The following is a 17824-nucleotide window of genomic DNA, read 5'->3' as shown; positions in this document are numbered from 1 at the left end:
GGTCCACTACAAGTAAGTAGTATAGTATGAATAGAAAGCATACATTCTTAGTACCAGACTCACTAGTAGCCATTGCACAGCCATCTCAAATTTTTTTTTCACTTGTGATTCTTTCCAGTACAGTGTTTTCATTTTTAATTCGTACCAACCACCGGAAATGTTCATACCAGTGGCAAAAAATAATTCATACCGACCCCCGGTATTTTTCGTACCACCGCAGTGGGATTTATTCAGACCATCTAAGAAAAATAGTTCATACTATTGCACTTTAATTATTCATACCAACAGTATATAAAATTCATATTAATTCTTTTTTTTTTCATGTTAATGGCTCTATAAGCCTCTAAGCTACTTAGTTTAATCAAATTATACTCATTTTTTCCATAATTCTGTGCTACTTTCTACAAAGCCTGATATCTATAATAATATTAATAGTAGCACGTAATAACGGTTTTCAGAAAAAGGGAACGAATGTATGGTAAGAGCTGTTCTCCATATAAAGTGAGCAATTCCCACTTTTATTGCTTAATTCGGGCTCTATAGATCATCAGATTACATACAAAAAAAAGCATAAGCTTTTACTACCAAAACTAAGTATGGACTTGAAAGCCAAGTTACTAACTGATGGATATGTTGATGGCCTAGGTAATAGGTTCCACACCGAACCTAGAGAAATGACTTTGGAGTCTGAAATAGCACCAATTGAAGCTTGCTTTAGTTACAGTGACTATAAGCATTTTGAAAAACCTGGTATTATGGAAATTAATCCTATTTTCGAAGAAGAAGAAGATGCTAAGATGGAAACAGAAATGAAAGAACGAAGATATAGAGGTTCGTACCGGTATTATAATCAAGCTGTCAAACAAAGATTTTGGCACTTGGTCATGGAAGAAGGTGTATCAGCTTACAAGGCTGCAAAATTAGAAGATATACCTTTGCAAACTGCTTACCCATGGAGAAGAAATTGGAACAAAATACTTGTTAATGAATTAAATGGTATCTCGAAGCCAACAAGGAAAAGAGGTCGTAAGCCCCTTCTCACTGATGAACATAAAGAATTCCTTCAAAAATTGATAAAGGAGGATGCTACAGTGACTCTCGATTTTATGTTGGAGAGACTCAAGAAAGCCTTCACCAATGTAAGAGCCAGGGCTACAACAATCTATAACTTCGTCACCAAGGTCTGTAAGCTTAGTCTCAAACGTATTTCTAAATGGGCTTTGAGAAGAAGTCTGGAGGAATTGAAGAAACAAAGACTCAAGTGGGCAGAGGAGTATAAAGACAAGCTCGACTTTGGTCAAAACTGTATTTTCATCGACGAAGCAGGTTTCAACATCAGTATGCGGCGTGAGTATGGATGGTCTGCTGTAGATGAAAAAGCAGTTCTTACTGTTCCCGTAACTAGAGGGCTTAATATTTCGTTCATTGGGGCAATTTCTGTCAAAGGTTGTATTGAATTAAAGCTCAGAACTCCAGTGGCTACATCCAATAAGAAGAGAAAACTTGATTCAGAAACGACCATTGACAAAGTGAGTAAAGGTACTACAGCTAATCACTTCTACAGTTTTGTAAAGTCAGTGATCCAGCAAATAGAAAATAACGAGGAGCTCAAAGGTATGAAATATTTGATCCTTGATAATGCTGCCATTCATAAACGACGTGATCTTCAGTTACTAGTGGCACTGTTTTTACCTCCTTATTCTCCAGGGCTGAATGCTATAAAGAATTCTGGTAAGCATGTAACAGTAAAGTCAAAAGATCAAGCTTGAGCAAGAAGGAGCAATTGACTCCAAGAGTGAAAGAAGCCACTGAAAATATTTCCCTTGATAGTTACAAGGGATTCTGCAGACATGCTTCTAGACATATTGATTTCTGTTTACAACAGCAGCTCTTTTGAAAACAAATACCAAAGATGAAGAAAAAAAATTAGAAAACAAAATACAGAAAACAAACCAAAAAAAAAAAAAAGTAAAAACTATAAAAAAAATTACATAAAGACACAACAAAGCTCAAAAACAAATTGATGAAAATTTAAAATTTTAAGGAAGGACGAAACCACTCCAAAATTTGGTTATGAGCCTTTGAAATGGTAAATGAGTATTGCAAAGGGGCTTTATTGGGTGTGCGGGTCCCCTGTAACATGTTTAATAATATCAAAGATAAAACATTAATGAAAGCATAAGAATTTTATGCATTTAGTATGAATTTTATATTCTGTTGGTATGAATAATTAAAGTGCAATAGTATGAACTATTTTTCTTAGATGGTCTGAATAAATCCCACTGCGGTGGTACGAAAAATACCGGGGGTCGGTATGAATTATTTTTTGCCACTGGTATGAACATTTCCGGTGGTTGGTACGAATAAAAAATGAAAACACTGTACTACCAGTCATTAAAGTTGATTTTTTGGCGTTAGATTGGCATGTCTTTGTTGGTTGCAATAGTGATTCATATAGCCATAATTCAAATCAAAAACATTTAAACTTACTTGATAATAAAACAAAGAGAGTGAGAAAAATTTTGGATATTTGGCTTCGAAGGATTATAATCCCACTGCGACCGGGTGTGCCGAGGATAAAACAGGGATTACTGTAGTTATCACTAACAGTGAAACTCCGATTCAAAAATGTAGATCATACGACTATACAGGCGATGTCGCCGAGCACTGTATCTAGACAAACATAGTGAATCGGAAACCACCCAAACAAATAGTTTTGATGCACCGTGCTTTGTAAATAGGGTGAATAGTACGTTGCCCCCTTTCCTGGTATTATGTTTCATGCCACTCTTGATAACAGGTTGTTCATACGGACTTATAGTTACAGGAAAAGCTCACCATTACAAAGTTTTTGTTTCTTAGGTGGTTATCAGTAAAGTTGAATCTTCAATATGATCATGGCTACCATGGTTATAGCAAGTCAATTAAAATGAAATGTTTGAATCTTGGTAAGGAGATTGGTCTCAAGACCACCCATGAAGGGCAGCAATAAACCCACTCCAGCTAAGAAACATAATATCGTTTTTCTTGTTCAAGTTGTAGAATGGTTTAATCTATAAGATGTCATCAAATCATTACAATAATACTTGAACTTGTACAATTTTAACGATTAAAAAGAAATCATAGACGGGGAGGAAAGAAATATGAAAAAAAAAATTTTCTTCCTTTAAATAGCGAAAAAAAAAAAAAATTCTAAACGCGCGACCCGGAAGGATCCCTGGCTTCATTTAATAAACAAAACAGGACATAACCAGCCTCAGTCTATAAACAATATCCTTAAAATACAACAGAGGTGGAAGAGAGTTTATAATGGATGCAGCAGAAAGGACCAAGCGTAAACCACTTGGTGAAAAGGATGTCAATTCTATCCAGGCTAGTGTTAAGCTAAAGCAGAAGCAGATTCAACTCCATCTTTTTAAACAACAACAGCAACAACAACAAAAAGAGAAGCAAATATTTGTTAAACCTCTAAATCTAACCAAGGAGATATCTTCAAGGCCTCAAGCGGCCAGAAACCTTCAAGTACTCTCGAAACGAGATCCGGCCAATATACAATTGCAGCGAAACAAGGAAATACAAGAGTATAAGAAGCTTGTTCAATCTAGTGTCATATATATCGATAACTCATACCCAAATACCTCGATAACTTTAAAGAAAATTCAGGCTATAAAAGAGGCTTTAATAGCTTACGGTGCAAAGTTTATACCTTTCTTCAGCGAGAAAGTCACGCTAATCATATCAGCCAGGGAATTTGATAAGACATTAAAATACCCACAACATGATATCTTCTATCACATTGATGGAGTCAAAAAAAGAGTCTGGTGTTACAAAAAAGTGGCCAAGATATTGAGATACATTGGTCATGTTACAGAATTGAGAGATGAAAAATCATTGTCTACATTGTTACAACAGGAGAAGAATGACTACGGGGAAGGGCTAGTGTATTTCAATAATGAGTATTTCTATGTTTATGACTTGCTGAAGAAGTACAGTGCAATCGCAATTAAAGAGTGGAAAGGTGATGATGAGTTTCCAAAAATGCTGGAGACAGTTAGAGGAAAATCGTTGTTCAGCAAAAAGAATTTTAGTCAATCAAAGTTACAGAATTGGAGACAACAAGAAACAATTCACGGAAAAATTCTAAAGGCACAAAGACAAAGATTAAAAGATCTTTGCTTTATTGATAGTGATATCGATAACGAGGATAATACAATTTACGCATATCATGAAAGATCATTGAATGATAGTGATTTGATTAGAGAGGCTAGATTTGAAGATAGCGATGACATTCTGTCCAGCCCAATGAATGCTAAAACAAGTAGTGATGAGGAATCTCCGATAAAATCAAAAGAATCCATGGTACTTAATGATATGAGTGCATATGGAATGGCAGGGGCTTCAGAAGACAACAACGCAGATTCCGCGATAAGTGAAAAACTGGGGTTTTCGAATAATGTTTTGAATTTTCAGTATTCAGATATGATTGCCTCTGGGATTACTACCAATAGTTCGGTACCTGCTATTCTTTCCACTAATGCTGGCGTCATGGTAACTGGAAGAATGAATATAAATCCATTTTTGTCAAAGAACAAGAATTTGAAGAGGAGATTGATAGCTGGGGGAGACTTTTCAAAACGACAGAAGGTGCCTGCTCAAGTGAAGAGAATTGTTGAAAAACAGCAAGATCAGCGAAATCCCGGAGAAGAAAAGAAAAATAAAAATAAGAAGATTGATCACGACAGACTAAAAGGCTTGAATAAGTGTGAAAATTGTAACACATATTTTTCAGACTTCCAAAAGCATTGCAAAACAAGGAAACATGTTGCCTACGCCACCGATCCAAGTAACTTTATTAACATTGATAATTTAATTTCTGAGTTGAATAGTACCAGAAGAAAAATGCCGATAAAGCAGTGAGTAATTAACACTATAATCGCTCTTTTAATTGCTAAACAAAGCGCATATTTTTAACATACACCTGAAAACGCACCACTCAGCTACATTTTTTTTTTTTTTTTAATTACATTAAATTTGCATAGTCATCCTTATTTATTATAATTCAATCATTTAACGCTAAACCATCACAATTTTCGAAAATAGTTAAGCATTATAATATAACACATCGTTCAATAATGTATAACATCATCATACTTTTCATCTAGCACGTAGTAACCTTTCATTGATTCTTTGACGTTTCTTTGGAATTTTGAAATATCTTTTGATAATGTATTCGCCGCTTCCTTGTTCAAGGGATCGGACGGATTAGGTTCGTTAAATAATACAACCAAACCCATGATAACGTTGTACATGTCAAGAGCTGGTGACCACTCTTCCCTCAAAATGTTCAAGCAAACATTGCCTTGCAAATCGATATTAGGGTGATATATCTTAGGGACACACTTTACCTTAGGAGGATCAATAGGATAATTGTCATTGATGTTGACGGCAAACTTGAATATCCCGCCTTTATAGAAACCGCTATTTGGCTTTACAATAATATTAAAGTTCATCTTATCATCTTCGATCGGAAAAGTGATGGTAACGGTTCTCGGCAAAGATTTGAGTTCTTTGAAATCTCTTTCTATTCTTATTTTGGCAGGAAATACTCTAGTAGAGCCAGTGCTGCTCAGACTTGATGATGACGATGTTGTGGATTCCAACATTTGTTGTTCCTGACGCTTTTTCTCTTGAAGTTTTTTCAATTTAAGCTAAAGAGTTAGTTATTATTAATTTCTCAAGTAATATATGGTAGCAATTTCTTTTTTCTTACCATTGTGGGATGATATTACTGAGTGCTGATTTTCCAAATCGATGATTATCAGCTAGTAAGAGATCGTGTGGCGATTGGTTTTAAAAAAGTAATTCAGTGGCCCTTGTTAATGGTACATGGCAGAATCTGGGTAATCGGAAACACCAAAAAATTCCAAAATTGCAACCACAAAATATGCCTATGCTATTATTATAAGCAACAGCTAATACCAAAAATAATGCTAGGAGGTTTTATTTTTATATTATCATTGATATCGCAGCTTGCAAGCTCTCATTCTATTACAGGGAAACTAGATGTGCCAGTTTTGGGACCTCAGGAGAGCTTTGGCACCAACATCCATCTAACTGATTTAGAGGATCGCCGCATCACCAAGGGTTTTTTACAACAGGATGGATCATTTGAGTTTGTGGGGCTAAGTGAAGGTTCATACTTGATTGAAGTTGATATGTTGAATTACATTTTGGAATATCCATGTATCAATGTCGAAATCAAGAAGGAGGCTGTTTTGCAAGACGATGGGACGTTAAAGGAAGAAACTGCAATTATGGCCTACGAGTATCAAATGGGTCATCCAGTGCATGATCTCACTAATGAAATAGAATATCCATTAGTGATTTCACCACATCCTAAACATTCTACAAAATTGTATTATGAACAGAAAAACAAAGGATTGGCGGCGACAGGACAATTGGGGGCCATCATCAGTAATCCTTGGCTTCTTGGTGGTGGATGCTTGATGGCTGTGACTCTATTACTCCCTATGATAATTGAGAAAGTCGACCCGGAGTATGCTGAAAAGAAGCTCATGGCTGATTTGGATGAGGGAGACTCGCCGTCTGTCGACCAGTTATTTCCTGCTACAAGTGGGGAGAAACAGCAGATAGTCATGGGTCATCAACAAAGATCGGGAAACAAGTCAAATAAGAAGTAGATAACGGTTCAAATATAATAAAATGCTCTACGTGTATTGAATTGCCCCAGTTCTTATTAGATTGAGCTATACCACCATTGAGCATGTTTGGGGAGTAAATCCGGGTAAACTGATACTGTCCCCTGTAGAGGCGAAGGCAAAAAAAAAAAAAGAAAAGCACACACGAAAAAACAAGCCAACTGGTCAAGAAAAAATCAAGCTTGATATACATTTGTGTAGTTAACGTTGGCATCTTCAATAATACCAGATACTCCACACTACAATGAGTCTCTCCCAATTCTCTAACATTGCATTCTCCCAGTTCTCCGAAAGATTGAGTTTGGATCGTCTCAGGTCAGATGCTGGGTCCTTGACCACCCGTATGGGAAGCATCAGACCTCCTCAAGAGTTCTTTGACTTCAGAAGACTCTCAAAACCGGAAAACTTTGGGGAAATCCAAAGTAGAGTTGGTTACAACTTGGGCTACTTCTCTTCTAATTATGCATTAATTGCTGCCTTATTCTTTGTTTATGCCTTGATCACCAACTTATTGTTATTATTTGTTATCATCTTTGTGGTCCTCGGTGTTCTTGGAATCAATAAGTTACATGGTGAAGATTTGGTTTTGCCATTCGGTAGATTAACTACCAGTCAATTGTATACTGGTTTATTGTGTGTTGCTATTCCTTTAGGTTTCTTGGCCAGTCCAATCTCTACTATGATGTGGTTGATCGGTGCTTCTGGTATATCTATCTTTTCTCACGCCGCTTTTATGGAAAAACCGATCGAAACTATCTTTGAGGAACAAGTTTAAAATCATTAAATGCGTTATTTTAACTACTGGTGGATATTATGGTGGATGTCTTGAATATGAAGAGATTTTTTATGAATCGAAATAAGCACGATAGTTTATCATCGGAAAGATTATGAACTACTGTTTTTTTGGGGGTATTCTACTAGCTTTTTTAATATATTACTAATTCATCAATTACTATGGGATTAGTATATATTTTATGATACTATTTATACAAATTTCTTTCTATTGCCATGCTTTTTCATTAGTCGTTAGTTTGAAGTAGCTGCGAATTATTCACTCATTCATTCATTCATTCATTCATTCATTCATTCATTTATTATTTTTTTTTTTTTTTTGATTTTGGCCAGAAAATTGACCAAATAGAAAGCATTCATCTTCACTGTGTCTTTTTTTGTTATGTATAATATAGTTTGTTTTGTTCTTATTCGAAGTAGCCTGTAAGCTTATCATGCTATTTCCGATTTATTTTTATTTTTTTTTTTTGACATGCTTATCTTAGTAAAAAATTCCCTCTAAAAAGAGAAAATGAAGTCCCTTATATATATAATTTTATAGGAAAGACTACTTGGTTATACTTTATTTTCCTTCGCGGCAAATTTTTTAGGATATATATTATTAAATATACTACAATGTATAATAAATATAATATAGAAAAATCCAACCCTGAAAATATAGTCACATGAAACTATCACTGTACAGGCTCTCAGGCTTCCCCTCAATTCATTTATCTGCATAGATACCTTTCATTCTCTTAATGATTATCTTTTTGTCAAGTGTTTTTACCGAAGTCGTCCGACCATATTGAGTCTATTGAATTATCCAGTTTTTCGGAATGACGGCTGCTATTGTCTCCAAAATTTTGAAGAATATAGGACACACATGCTTAGATTTAAACATAGATATCCCTACTGGGAATGGCAATGACCAAGAGTATGACAAAAAAACTGTCTTGAAAATACAATATTCCTTTACACGATCATAATGGAATAATTTTTTTTTTTTTTTTAATTTGAAACATAAAAAAATTCTTGAAATATTCACAAGTATCGATATCTGGAAAGCTTTGTAAGTGCCACTCAAAGCCTAATACTTCTCTGAGAATCAGTCGAAACTACTCTGTCTGTGATATTCAACTGCACCACTGGTGGTACACTATCCTGATCAATTCTTGCGATTATTATGTTAAATGAAGAATCATAGTGACCTCTGACATAAAATCAATATATAAATCCATTAGAAGAAAGCAGTAAGAGTTTCCTCTGAAAATGAGGTTAGACTATCGCTGAAAAGACATTAGGATTGAAATGGAAGTCAGTAGGAAATAATATTGTTCTGCGATGACAATGATGATTATGGGCCAAGAATAGTACTTTCTTTTTATGTATTTATCAGAAATCACTCTAAAAATGATCATGAAATGAGCTTGTCTGTAAGAAATGAAATTTCAATCTACTGGCTTTGTCAGACATCTCCCACTTATTGAGAAGCACCATTTGAATCTTTAGATTGGCATATACCAGGTTTGTCAGCAGACCTTAAATAGTAAATTCTCTTTTCTGAGATAATGGAAACTCAAATAACATCCTACAGAAAGAACTTCTTCTGATAGATTCTCTAGATTTTCCGTACTCATTATGCCACTGCAGTGGTATTCTCCGAAAGGATACCTGTATCTTTTTTCATGGCTCTCCAAGAATCTCAAAACAAAGGGTATTGTAAAGACCAGTTACGCAAATTATTGGGGTCTCTAATCGATTCCCAAAACTATAGACCATCGTCTTCTTTCTTTCAATTGGCTAGAAATGAGATGTTCCAATGAATTGTGAATTGAACATTACATTCCTACTTTCAATGCTTTCAAATAGGCAATTCCAGAATATAAGAATTATCACCAGATTATGAGAACTACAACGAAAGAAGAGAATCTTTTCTCAGGATGGGTATCCACGGTGTTATCTTGAAATTGGAAGCTAAATGTACTGTCAAACTAATAATTGAAAACATCTGCATACTTTTAAATAGAACAATTCATTTCAATATCCAAATAGTACGGGACAAGATTCATATGACTTACAATAGAAAACTTTTAAAATATGAACAAACTGAGATTTCTAATTAGATATATAAGATATCTGTCTAAGAATTATGTTAACTCTAAACAGCCTTTCAATTTTGTTAGTATATTTATACTAGTATCCAACATATACTGTTCAAAAAATAACAAACACAAAAAATTTTCCAAATCTTTATCAGCGAGATTCCCACGAGAATTTTAAATTCATAATTCCGAAGAATTCATGTACTATCTAGCTAAAATTCAAGGTTATCATCATATTGTTTGGAAAATTGATGAATAATGTTTCTTTCACATACCATCAACGTATTCAAAAGCCACTAGTTAAAAAAAATACTTATGACGGCACTTGAAGAAGCTGATTGTTGAATGTCAAGCATGTAGAACCAATTGAAAGAACACCATATGTTCCAGTGAAATTATTCAATGTTAATTTATATGAGGTTAAAGAGGAATGGAAAATTTTCAAATTTTTTCTTAAAATTATAGTAGAAAAAAGTGGTGCCCATAGCAAAGTGTATTTTATAGGCTCTACAAAACTCGCGAGCTCTCAGGTTGGACGTGTGTCTTTTTTATCCAGAAGTAATTAACCTTTGAATATGTAGTAAGGGTAAGTATCTGTTATAGTACCGTGCTATCCTATTTAACCTATGAAAAACAGACAGTTGCTGTAGAAATTCAATATTTATTTTTCAAGAGATAATAAGATTTAAAATATAAATTATAATTCAAAAGTTAAGATGTATCAAGTTAACAAAAGATGAGATTTCTAGATTTCATATCATAATAAAAATAGATATTATTTTTCTTCGTCTGATTGGAACTTTAGATACTATGAGCGCTGCATTATTTCCTAAGCGAGAAGCTCACTAAGCTCACTTAACACAGACCATCAATGTCATTTGAGTTGAAATTGCAACTTTCCGCATCATAGATCATATGGTACCCCCTTGACCATACAATATACTGTAAAGCTGATGCTTTTTCACAGCTTTCTACATTAGAATCGAAATTTTTTAAAAGTGATACCAAGAATATATTTCACAATAATAGTTACAATTCAAAAAAAAACACCAATTATATATTAACGTGAAAAAATAACCAGCAAATAGCTCAAATTATCATAATAGACGCGTTAATTGTGGGATTCAAGTTTTGGAATTAGGACATGACTACCATAAAAATTCTAACATAACATTGAGTAGCAGCAAAAACGTAGGATTCGTTCCATAATAATTGCTTAGAGACCCAACTTAGTACGTCTCCAGTGTCTTCTCTTAGCGTTGTAACGGATGGTGTTGTTGGTTTTCAATCTGATCCATTGTGGTAAGGATCTGTTTTGCTTTTGAACCTTGCCCAATTTTTGCTTGATTTTGAAAGACTTGTTAGACTATGACGAAAGTTAGTAAGATGATCATATTGATTATGGAGTACTCGAACTGTTTGTGAGCTGTAGAGATTGAATATCTATAATTTCATGTATCATTTCCGGGCTTCCTCTGATTTATTCCCGATCCATTATTATTTTTGATAGCTTATTGCTTAATTAATAGTTAAATCATGATATTGATGATTTAATATCATATAACATTAAACATATTTCCGTTGCTTCTTAATTTGTTCATTCTCTTTTTTTTCTCTGGCAAAACTTCAATTATTCAAACCCATATATACTAATCAACCATATTCTGAGATGAAACATTCATATTTCCAAAAAACCCCAAATCATTCATCAATCACAAACACAGTATTTTCCATTTATAATAATTTCACCTAGTACATACAGGCATCTTGAATTAGTTGTATCTTCTTTAATGACGTCTACTTGTCGACCGTAGGAAGAAAGTTGAAATTTTTTTAATGAGAATGAGTAGAGGTCAGAGAAGCTCCATTGCCCGGCATAGGTAACTGAAAAAAAAAAAATTGAAAGTTCCAATAGCCAATACCGATCACACAGACACATGATATGCACGAGAATGCATGAGCCCTATCAAAACAGAAAGCCCTATTTTTCACAGGTTGGAGAAAAAAATTCATCAAAAATGCACATCAGCAAATTCTTTGAGTAGAGCTCTCATCACAAGAAGTAATAGACACAATAACTTGTACGTGTAAAAAGAGGATGATATCAAAAGAAATGAGAATATGATTACTGTGTTTTATTGAAGAGCGAATTTGGGATGTATCATAACACAATATTTCTGGAATAAAATTAGCTATGAGTTGGGCATTTGTCTATCAATTTTGAAGCGTGTCGGGATGAAGAAAAGAAGGTCAAAGTTTTCCTATTCGGCGAGACAGAGCTTTCGCGAGAGTTGATATTTGAAAAGAAAATCGATCTTCATGATTGAATGAAGCACAATATTTGATATTTCAAGAACAAGAATGTACGTTCACGGGAGATCACAACTAAGTGAATTCATTATATGCACTAAAAAGTTACATTCTCATTTCTCTTTGGCACCATTAGATTCTTTATTTGTTTAATGTTTATACATACTAACATTATTCTAGATCAAAATGACCAGAGCCTCAGCCTTAGCAGACGCCTTGAACGCTATCAACAACGCTTCCAAGACCGGTAAGAGACAAGTCTTGATCAGACCATCCTCTAAGGTCATCATCAAGTTCTTGCAAGTCATGCAAAAGCACGGTTACATTGGTGAATTCGAACTCATCGATGACCACAGATCCGGTAAGATTGTTGTCCAATTGAATGGTAGATTGAACAAGTGTGGTGTCATTTCCCCAAGATACAACGTTAAGATTGATGACATTGAAAAATGGACTGACAACTTGTTGCCAGCCAGACAATTTGGTTTTGTTATCTTGACCACCTCTGCTGGTATTATGGACCACGAAGAAGCCAAGAGAAAGCACGTTGCTGGTAAGATCTTGGGTTTCGTTTACTAAGTTAATTTGCAATTATGTTCTATCCTAATAAAAATGTATTTTAGCTCTAGCATTTATACTTATTCTTCATAACATGTAGAACTTTTTTTTTTTTAACCATATGGGCCCTGTTTAATGGTCCGCACCCTGTCATATGAAGCAAGTATAACAGCATTATTTATTGCATTGAGTATGAGTTCTTACTGAAATTGGGTACTTTGAAGATCCATAAGTGGACTAATTTTTTTTTCTTTTTAATATCAAATGAGTGTCTCTATAACTTGTGACTTAATAAGATTTCTATTAGTGTTAATCCTGCAGCTACTCTGATCTAAATAATATACCAAAATATATGAAAGGCTACAGATTGTCAGAATAGGTGAATCACAGATCATCCATCTGTCAAAAAAAAAAAAAAGAAAAGAAAAAGAAAAAACATAAGGAAGTATCACCTTTATGAGCCCTACAAGCACGTGTAAGATGTAGGGCTACAAGTGACTTGTCAAAATGGCGGGTGTTACACCCTAAATATTCATCTGCTATTCGAAAAAATAAGAAAAAATTTAATATATCGCCCTTTTCACCTCTGGATAGAGTGAGTTAAGAGGTATTACAGTAAATAATAACAATCCAAAATGGCTACCAACGGTATGTTAATAGTGAATATGGGACATAGGAATACCGTAATATCAATAAGAATCTGTCATTTACCGAGTCTTTTTATGGGGCTTTCGTTATTGGGATTATGGATCATGACTGTTATTTCATAAGAGTTTTCAGTTCAACTCAGACAATCATATTGAATAGTGAGAAACAAGAAGAGATGAAAGCAATTATACCCACTGAATATGACCAAACTCAAAAGATTTTTCAAAGCTTCTAATAGACTTTACAAAGATTCCAATGCGCTTGAGTATTTTTTTTTTTTAATTCAAGACATGTTAGGTAATTTGTGGAATGATTTCAACAGGAAAAACTAATAGATATAATGGGAACTTTTGAAGTCGTTGGATATTAATGATCTAGATCTCATAATGTGAACAGGTGCATCTCTAGTTTGTGTTTTGCACACCCATGGATTGGTGTTATGTATTTGTTAAAGAGTATTATTATTCAATAGCTGATTTTAAAGAAAAGTATTGTACAATTTGATATACGGATGCCTAGTGTTTTAAGTCAACAACTTTTATGGATTTTTTTACTAACGAACTGTTTTAGAAAATGTTACTTTGGGTCCACAAGCCCATGACGGTGCTGAAGTCTTCGGTGTTGCCCGTATCTTCGCTTCCTTCAACGATACTTTCGTCCACATCACTGATTTGTCCGGTAAGGAAACTATTGCCCGTGTCACTGGTGGTATGAAGGTCAAGGCTGATCACGATGAATCTACTCCATACGCCGCTATGTTGGCTTCCCAAGATGCCGCTCAAAAATGTAAAGAAGTTGGTATTACTGCTGTCCACATCAAATTGAGAGCTACTGGTGGTACCAAGACCAAGACCCCAGGTCCAGGTGGTCAATCTGCTTTGAGAGCTTTGGCTAGATCCGGTTTGAGAATTGGTAGAATTGAAGATGTTACCCCAGTTCCATCTGACTCCACCAGAAGAAAGGGTGGTCGTCGTGGTAGAAGATTGTAATCTTGTGTATTATTTTGTCAAAACAAATTACGAATTTTTCAGCCCATGTTTCACTACTACTAGTTTAATTATCATGCCTTTAAAAGTCTTATCATAATAAACAATTGTAGAATATCGCAAATATACACGTCCAATTTTTGGCTCATAATTGAAAATAGCATGTTGATCTGGTCAATACGTTTAGTGTTAAAGATAGCTTTTTAAAATATCACAATTGCGACGGATTTAAATGAAGCCCCACAAATCCTTGGTGGCATTAAAAAATTAACAATATGCACGCTTTTTGGGCGCCATGGAACACCGGTTATCTGCCCTGGCAAGAAGATCAAATTACCAACGCACAGTACAGCAAGTATTATCCTTCCTGTTTGTTGATGAGACCAATAACTACAAGATTGCCATTATGTCTGAAGAATCGATAGGTCCTAGTGACAAATATAATTCCTCCAATGATCCATCAACGCAGGGGGAAGATAATCTAACTCTCCATGACCTTCCAGGACTACCGAACATTACCGAAACCAACGAATTTGACCATGAGAAAGAGGAGGATGTATTGGACGGTAAAGACCAATCATCAGGTAAAGATTTTGTTGAGTTCAACCTAGGGGCTCTGCATTTGCCTCAAGAGATGCCAAATATACGCACAAGTAATAACGCTATGAGGTCTTTTGAGAATCAACTGCCAGAACCAAGCACCACACCATCAGTTCAAACAAATCACGAGAACTTGGAGAACCTGCCAAATATTGCCTCTTTCGAGACGAAAGCAAATTATGTATCAATTGAAACCGAAGAAACTGAAAATTTATCTCCAATAGAAGTGAAGGATACAATGATCCTTGGGGATCAAGAGGGATCAGATGATGGTAGTGTATTGTTTGAATATGATGATGAAGATGAGGATGAGGAAGAAGGGGAATGGCAGGAAATGCCCACCGTTGCTAATAGCTATGATGTTTATAATGATAAGGGTGAGCTTATTAATGATTCTACTGAAACAGACACTGCTCATATGATCCACAATTCTCAAATGTTGACACCGAAGAGCAAGAACGAACATAAACTGAAGCCTGCTCTTCAAGGTGGGAATGGCAGTCAAGGATATACAAGAATTGCTATACAATCGCAAGCTGAGAGTTATGCGGAAACTGACAAAAAGACTGATTTCTTATTCCGAAGTAAGGAAGCAGTAAACAAAGAACAAGCTTTTAATGAGAAAGAGACAGATGATGAAGAACACGAGGAGGATTTTATTGATGAATCTACCAGGTCAGCATTAGACCAGATGCAAGCCACTAAAGAGATGCTTAAAGTGGAAGAGATTTTTGCGTATGTTGGTTTAGTGAAACTTATAATGATTGAAATGGCGACAGACATGGCTAAATTGAGCACTAGTAAATACAAAAATAGCAAAATTCTTAGTGCATCCCAATCATCCTTAGCGATATGGTCTCAAAAGGTTATGTCGGATTTGTATGACCACATGGATGTTACTAAAGAAGAGAAGAAGATGATTGAGAATTTGAGTAATCATGGTGTTATGCCTAACGATTTAGCTAGAAGTTTAGCAAAAACCGAGGTAATTGATAATCCAATTTATGAGGATGAGGAGATAAAAAGGGATGCAAAATTTGTTCAGATGAGAGCAAATGGTGAAGAAAATTTAGATTCAGAGATCACAGAGGTTAATGCAAATGAACATGCGAACGACACAGATAAGAGCTCTTCAGAAAACATTTCCCAATCAGTAGCAGACGATATTAACATTCAAAAAACCCTAGAGCCTGAGGACATAATGAATCAAAAAAAAATTGAAATTGATGTGGCCTGGACAGTGATTTGTGACTTATTTCTTATCCTTATTTACGACTCCGTTTATGATTCTAGATCGCGTACCCTTTTGATGAGATTTGGGGAGGCAATAAAACTTTCAAATTTTGAAATTTGTCAATTTGAAAGACGCATTACTGATGCACTTGAAATTGATGAAGGTTCTGAACAACAATTGAACGAAAATGAATTTGTTAATTACCGAGCCAAGAGAGCTAAGAGAAAGAGAATGATTTACATTGGCTTAGCTGGTGTTGGCGGAAGTTTAATTCTTGGTGTTTCAGGTGGACTTTTGGGCCCCCTAATTGGTGCAGGTATTGCTGCTGGGCTATCTACAGTTGGTATCGCCGGAACATCGGGGTTTCTTGCAGGGACAGCGGGTACAGCAATAGTTACGACAGTGTCAACAGGTATTGGAGCGAAGGTTGGTGCGAGTGGGATGATGAAAAGAACAGGTTCTGTAAAGACATTTGAATTCAAGCCTCTACACAGCAATAAAAGGCTTAACTTGATCATCACTGTCAGTGGGTGGATGAATAGTGTTGCCGATGATATCAGATTACCATTTTCTACTGTTGATCCAGTAATGGGAGATTTATACTCCTTGTTATGGGAACCCGAGATGTTAACTACTGTTGGTCAGACAATTAATATCTTGGCAACAGAAATTTTGACCCAATCTGTCCAACAAATTTTAGGTGCCACAGTATTAACTGCATTTATGGCCGCAATACAAGTGCCGATGGCACTTTCAAAGTTAGGTTACTTGTTAGATAATCCATGGAATGTTTCATTGGATAGAGCCTGGGCAGCTGGTTTGATCTTGGCCGATACTTTAATATCTCGGAACTTGGGAGTTCGTCCAGTGACCCTTGTTGGCTTTTCAATTGGTTCAAGATTGATATATTCATGCTTGCTTGAATTGGCCAAAAAAGGGGCTTATGATTTAGTGGAAAATGTCATTATATTTGGCGCCCCGTTTGTTTATAACAGTGAGCAACTCTCTTTGTGTCGTTCAGTGGTTTCAGGACGATTTATCAATGGTTACTCAAAGAAGGATTGGATTTTGGGCTATCTTTTCCGAGCCACCAGTGGCGGTATTAGAAGAGTGGTAGGTTTATCGCCAATTGAGGGTATCGAAGGTATTGAGAATTTTGATTGCACTCACCACGTTACAGGCCATATGGAATATCGTAAGGCTATGCCTAGATTGTTATCGATGGTTGGCTGGGATGTTTTATCTGAAGAGTTTGTGGAAATCGACGAGCCAGATCCCGAGCAAGCCGAAAGACAAAGAGAGTTGGTTCTAGAATTTGAGGAAAATGCCCAACAAGTTCTCAAAGATAAGTCAAAAGTCAGTACCAAAAAGAAAGGTTGGAAGTCATGGTTCAAACCAAAACGGAAGGAATGGTGGGAAGTGTACGCCGAAGGACAAGTACAAAATGATACTTCAAAGGATAAAGGTGACGGTCAAGTTGAAGAATCACCTGAAGATAATGCTAGTAAATCAGATCCACATGCGGAATACAATTTTTTTAATGTTGATAAATTGAAGCAAGAAATCGAAGCCTTGAAGGAAAGCGGTGGGTTACTGAAAATCAATGCAGAATTTGAAACCAATTTGAAAAAGAGAGAGAGCAAGGAAGGGTCGTATAATGATGATGATGATGATGATGATGATGATGATGATGATGATGAAAAAGAAGAAGAAGAAGAAGAAGAAGAAGAAGAAGAAGAAGAAGAAGAAGAAGAAGAAGAAGAAGAAGAAGAAGAAGGGTACAAGGAGGCACACGAAAGAGAATGCAACTACGAAAATGAAGAGAAAGTAAAAGTCAAAAGGTGAATCACAGTTAATTAACATCAAATATTTCTCATATAAAATTTTTGTCTA

At 35.4% G+C, this 17824-nt stretch overlaps 9 protein-coding genes across 9 annotated transcripts; 7 read left to right on the top strand and 2 right to left on the bottom strand. All coding sequences in view use genetic code 12, as the record gives it.

Moving 5' to 3' along the window:
- Positions 1–3309: 3309 nt before the first annotated feature.
- DASC09_018440 (uncharacterized protein) lies at positions 3310–4917 on the top strand (the record flags this gene model as incomplete). The annotated part of the gene is made up of 1 exon (XM_064995447.1): positions 3310–4917. The coding sequence occupies one exon, from the start codon at positions 3310–3312 to the stop codon at positions 4915–4917; it is 1608 nt and encodes a 535-aa protein (XP_064851519.1).
- A 209-nt stretch (positions 4918–5126) lies between these two features.
- Positions 5127–5773, bottom strand: UBC12 (NEDD8-conjugating protein UBC12; the record flags this gene model as incomplete). The annotated part of the gene is made up of 2 exons (XM_064995446.1): positions 5127–5708; positions 5771–5773. 2 exons carry the CDS (start codon positions 5771–5773, stop codon positions 5127–5129), a joined length of 585 nt encoding a protein of 194 aa, XP_064851518.1.
- A 214-nt stretch (positions 5774–5987) lies between these two features.
- Positions 5988–6701, top strand: SOP4 (Sop4p; the record flags this gene model as incomplete). Its single annotated transcript, XM_064995445.1, has 1 exon — positions 5988–6701. The coding sequence occupies one exon, from the start codon at positions 5988–5990 to the stop codon at positions 6699–6701; it is 714 nt and encodes a 237-aa protein (XP_064851517.1).
- Positions 6702–6963: 262 nt separating this feature from the next.
- Positions 6964–7494, top strand: YIP3 (Yip3p; the record flags this gene model as incomplete). The annotated part of the gene is made up of 1 exon (XM_064995444.1): positions 6964–7494. One exon carries the CDS (start codon positions 6964–6966, stop codon positions 7492–7494), a length of 531 nt encoding a protein of 176 aa, XP_064851516.1.
- Positions 7495–9433: 1939 nt separating this feature from the next.
- On the top strand, positions 9434–9616 carry DASC09_018400 (uncharacterized protein; the record flags this gene model as incomplete). The annotated part of the gene is made up of 1 exon (XM_064995443.1): positions 9434–9616. The coding sequence occupies one exon, from the start codon at positions 9434–9436 to the stop codon at positions 9614–9616; it is 183 nt and encodes a 60-aa protein (XP_064851515.1).
- Positions 9617–10811: 1195 nt separating this feature from the next.
- RPL39 (60S ribosomal protein eL39 RPL39) lies at positions 10812–11361 on the bottom strand (the record flags this gene model as incomplete). Its single annotated transcript, XM_064995442.1, has 2 exons — positions 10812–10961; positions 11356–11361. The coding sequence occupies 2 exons, from the start codon at positions 11359–11361 to the stop codon at positions 10812–10814; spliced, it is 156 nt and encodes a 51-aa protein (XP_064851514.1).
- A 730-nt stretch (positions 11362–12091) lies between these two features.
- RPS22A (40S ribosomal protein uS8 RPS22A) lies at positions 12092–12484 on the top strand (the record flags this gene model as incomplete). Its single annotated transcript, XM_064995441.1, has 1 exon — positions 12092–12484. The coding sequence occupies one exon, from the start codon at positions 12092–12094 to the stop codon at positions 12482–12484; it is 393 nt and encodes a 130-aa protein (XP_064851513.1).
- Positions 12485–13098: 614 nt separating this feature from the next.
- On the top strand, positions 13099–14100 carry RPS14B (40S ribosomal protein uS11 RPS14B; the record flags this gene model as incomplete). The annotated part of the gene is made up of 2 exons (XM_064995440.1): positions 13099–13111; positions 13682–14100. 2 exons carry the CDS (start codon positions 13099–13101, stop codon positions 14098–14100), a joined length of 432 nt encoding a protein of 143 aa, XP_064851512.1.
- A 403-nt stretch (positions 14101–14503) lies between these two features.
- On the top strand, positions 14504–17776 carry MIL1 (Mil1p; the record flags this gene model as incomplete). Its single annotated transcript, XM_064995439.1, has 1 exon — positions 14504–17776. One exon carries the CDS (start codon positions 14504–14506, stop codon positions 17774–17776), a length of 3273 nt encoding a protein of 1090 aa, XP_064851511.1.
- Between the last annotated feature and the right edge of the window lie 48 nt (positions 17777–17824).

Source organism: Saccharomycopsis crataegensis (assembly GCF_037102585.1).
Source record: "Saccharomycopsis crataegensis DNA, jcf7180000000073, whole genome shotgun sequence".
Taxonomy (NCBI): domain Eukaryota; kingdom Fungi; phylum Ascomycota; class Saccharomycetes; order Ascoideales; family Saccharomycopsidaceae; genus Saccharomycopsis; species Saccharomycopsis crataegensis.
Note: the sequence above shows the minus strand (reverse complement) of the source record. Positions and strands in the feature narration are given on the sequence as shown.